General features: G+C 39.5%; 1 protein-coding gene across 1 annotated transcript; it reads right to left on the bottom strand.

Moving 5' to 3' along the window:
- Positions 1-1,043: 1,043 nt before the first annotated feature.
- On the bottom strand, positions 1,044-3,747 carry LOC124293374 (putative protein tag-278). The gene is made up of 2 exons (XM_046734117.1): positions 3,430-3,747; positions 1,044-2,437 (listed from the first exon to the last, which is right to left on the bottom strand). Exons 1-2 carry the CDS (start codon positions 3,703-3,705, stop codon positions 1,277-1,279), a joined length of 1,437 nt encoding a protein of 478 aa, XP_046590073.1. The 5' UTR covers positions 3,706-3,747; the 3' UTR covers positions 1,044-1,276.
- Between the last annotated feature and the right edge of the window lie 205 nt (positions 3,748-3,952).

Below are 3,952 nucleotides of genomic sequence, written 5' to 3'. Positions count from 1 at the left end.
CATACCTAAATTATAAATATTATTCATACATCACGCATCTAACGAATTGGGATTCGGAGATATAATTTTCAGTTTATTGCTTATTGAGATGCAGGGAAAGAACGAAGACAAAAAAAGGTGGAAACAAAAGATGAATGAAAGAGTAATGGCTCGAAGGAATTCTTATCGTGATTCATGAATCCTATTTTGAAAAGGTTGATGAGACAAAGAAGAGGGATGAAACACTTTATTTGGTCGGTGTTTAATGATCCTCGTGTAATTCTTTTTTAACCATTTTTCGTAACTTAGAACAGTTTCGAAGTGCTAATTGCACCAATGTGGGAAAGTATTATTTTACAAAACAAAAATGTTTCAATTCTTTTTCATGACACGATCTCAAGTTTTTTACTCTTAACAGAATGGGTACCTGATTGAAAAAAAAATCTTATATTTGTGTTTTATATTTATACTTTACGGCTGTCGATAATCTCGTAAATGCGGTTCTTACCTGCTGGTGGCACACAAAAAAAAAATTTCCGGCAGCCTCACAGCTCATTGCCCGAATGACTGGGTGACTAACGTACCGATTGTCGGTTTAGCACAGGTGCGATGGTCAGACCGAATTAAATCAAGGCACAGAATTACCTTCAAATTGAAACATCTATTTCTAAGTTACCACGTTCATAAATGAATGTATTTTAGACAGTCCAAAACGTTTGTTAGTAGCTGAAAAATGCAAAATGTTTGCTTGTCGTTTGGATTGTGAAGTTTGAGATTCAATTTTACGCCTGAGAGTGCGAAGAATGGCAATCTGACGTACACAATTCGCGCATGCGCAGTCCAAACGCGTGGGTTGGCTGTTGGGGGGGGGGGGGGGGAATAACTGAAGCAAGCATGACGTCATTAACGCATGACGAGCGGCCAGCGAACGCGGTCGAACGTCGCGCGCAGTTTGATCGTGTTATCTTACGTGTGATACGCTCAAACAGTCGGAGTAGATCTAAAATTACCCAGTGAAACTTGTGCATTGGTGTTTGTGCCGTGGGATTGTGAACTGAGGGCATTAGTAGAATTGGAGAAATTTTGTTTATTTATTTTCTTCTCTTCCACGCAGTATAAACATAATGTCAATACCGGACATCGACGAGTTGGCAAAAACTGTCTATGTTATATTATTGCAAAATTTATATTACACAGTAAGTTATTTCCCAGATATTTGACAAGAAATGAAAGTAACGACCGATTAGTGATATTCAGGAAATCATTTCACGTCTCGAAGGGTTTCATACGCGTATTTTTAAGTTATCGTAATGATGCTACTTTTACGTCCGAATGATTGTAGTTTCTTTATTTGCTGGTCCTTCTTCTCCTTATCGGCAACGCAAATCTCGTGTAGTTCTGTAATTTCTGCGAGTTCTTTCTTCGACCGTTTCGTTTCTTCGGTTAGTCTGTTGTCCCAGCGCTCCTTCTCTGTCTCCAGATTCTGAGCACATTCGGTGGTTTGCGTAGTCAATTTTTCCTCCAAGCCGATTGAAACTTGCTTTTCCTTCATCAACATTTCCTCCATTGATTCAATTTCAGCGGCATGTTCAGTGTGCAGCGTCTCACAGATTTTCTTTCCTTCCTCTACCGTTGTTGTGAAATTCCTGGATTGCTGATCTAACTCTTCTCTCAAATCGGCTAATTTTTTCTTCAAGATCTTGACTTCTGTATTATGTGCCTCCTGCAGCGTCTCACGTTCCCGGTTTTCTCTTTCTTTGTTTTCGTTCAATGTCTTCTCGCAGCTTTTCTTTCCTTCCTCTACCGTTGTTGTGAAATTCCTGGATTGCTGATCTAACTCTTCTCTCAAATCGGCTAATTTTTTCTTCAAGATCTTGACTTCTGTATTATGTGCCTCCTGCAGCGTCTCACGTTCCCGGTTTTCTTTTTCTTTGATTTCGTTCAATGTCTTTTCGCAGCTTTTCTTTCCTTCCTCTACCGTTGTTCGGAAATTCGCGGATCGCTGATCTAACTCTTTTCTCAAATCGAATATTTTTTCGTTGAAGATCTTGACTTCTGTATTATGTACCTCATGCAGCACCTTGTATTCTTGCTCTGTTTTCTCTTTGTTCTTGATTGCAAGGTCCTTAAGCGCAAGGTTTTTCTCCGCCTCCTGCAATTTTTTCGTCAACGCCTGAACCTCTTTTTGAAGCTTTTCATTCATTCGAATGTTGCAGGGACCAGGAACGTTGCAAGCCGGAATATGTCCCGGACCGAAACAATTTCTATTGGGTTTATTAATTAGTCTGAAAATCGGCGGAACATGCACGCCTGGAAATCTTATCCTGGGCCGCGGCAATGGTGGTATCGGAAACGGTGGGAACAATCCGATAGTTCTTTTCTGACGTGGTGTATTTTCATGAAGAGAATCGCAGGACGCGTCACCCTCGGCGCATGACGTTTTTGGCTCTTCATTCTCCTGTTTCCAAAAAATTTAGCAACTTTTATAAAGTTTCTCATTTATTTTCAACGTTATTTTAATGAAAATAAAAACGCGCCGACACTAAACGAACGTCTAAACTGAGTGAAAAAATGTTTGTAGCAAAACCTTTATCATTGACTAACGAAATAATGAATTCTATCAATTGTGGTGGAATCTACTTATCGAGGCGTATTGATCTCACATTCGCCATACTCTTATTGTGGGGTTCCATATTTCGTTTCAAACTTTCGTCGAAATATCGGATCGGAAATTTAAAACGAGCGATTATTGTGGAAATGCTTCAGACACCGTAGTAACAAATATTCGGATCTGGATTTTAATAATTATCAGAGAAGATGCATTATTTTTTCAGAGTATAAAAAATAACGTTTCAAGAATAAAATTTCTCTGGTCCAATTATGTATTTTCCTAACTTAACGTCGACTACACCAGAAAAATATTTATCGTATGGAACGAGCTCGCGATTTGAATTGTCATTTCCTTTTTCCAAGATTGATAAAATGAAATAAATTTTTCCACGTTTTAAACGTCATGCTTCCGTTAATTCTTTGAAAATTGTCGTAGCTTTTGCATCATGCGAACGAAATAATTACATATTTCCTAAACTGTAGTTCAGTTCTTGTTCAGTGCATGCGGATACAAATTGGAATTGATTATCTTTTTGGTTGAATAGAAATTGCAAACGGTCGAGTTCTAGAACGGTCGAAATGCTGAAGATTTTTCATTTTTGGGAGTATTCTCGAATTTTTCCGTAATCGTTGAAGATTATTCCATATTCAAGTTATTATCGGCAATTTGAACCGTATATTCTAAACCTTGATAATTCGCGATCGTCTCGACCATTTTGAAATTCAAACTATCGATTTTCGGACCCGTCAAAAGCACGACGATTCAGAATTTTGCTTAAAAATTAATCGGCAAATTTGAATCCTAAACGCTGTCAACTCTGATTCGAGATTTGGTCTCACCTCGGCACTTTGATCGGATCGTATTGCTGTCACCGTCGTGAATTCCGGAATCTTCATAGTAGCGGTAAAAAGACGATATTCGGAGGTCGATTTCTTGTCGGACTCCCGGACGCCATCATCTTCCCTCTGATTTTCGACTTCCGATCCTTGCGACGGGATTTCCGGAGCCTTTTCATCGACGTTATCCTCGGCTACCGATTTTCGCAGGATGTCGGCGGGTGGAAATGCGCATGCCGTTCCAATCAGCGCAACGAGAATCACTGCAGATTTGTACATCGTACCACGACAAAATCCCTCGGATATTGAGATGTTCGCTCGTTCCGTGGCTCTGATATAAGTACGAGTTATCAGCTCCTCATCTCTGCGACGACGATCATTCTTGGAATTTCTCACATACGGGAAAAAACTTCATCGCTCAAGGGGACAGGGGTCATACCTTGACGATAAACGGGCAATCTTTTTAGAGCGCAAATCTGCAGATAGTTGGTAATTTATTCCTTATTTTCACATCCAATTTACGTCA

The sequence above is a fragment of the Neodiprion lecontei genome, chromosome 3, assembly GCF_021901455.1.
Source record: "Neodiprion lecontei isolate iyNeoLeco1 chromosome 3, iyNeoLeco1.1, whole genome shotgun sequence".
Classification (NCBI taxonomy): domain Eukaryota; kingdom Metazoa; phylum Arthropoda; class Insecta; order Hymenoptera; family Diprionidae; genus Neodiprion; species Neodiprion lecontei.
This window is presented reverse-complemented; position numbering and strand designations above follow the sequence as displayed.

What these genes read in the sequence shown, in the direction of transcription:
- LOC124293374 (XM_046734117.1), bottom strand. Translation starts at nt 3,705, where the DNA reads ATGTACAAATCTGCAGTGATTCTCGTTGCGCTGATTGGAACGGCATGC. An exon ending in GATCCGATCAAAGTGCCGAG is followed by an intron (nt 2,438 to 3,429) that starts GTGAGACCAAAT and finishes TTTTGGAAACAG; the next exon opens with GAGAATGAAGAGCCAAAAAC.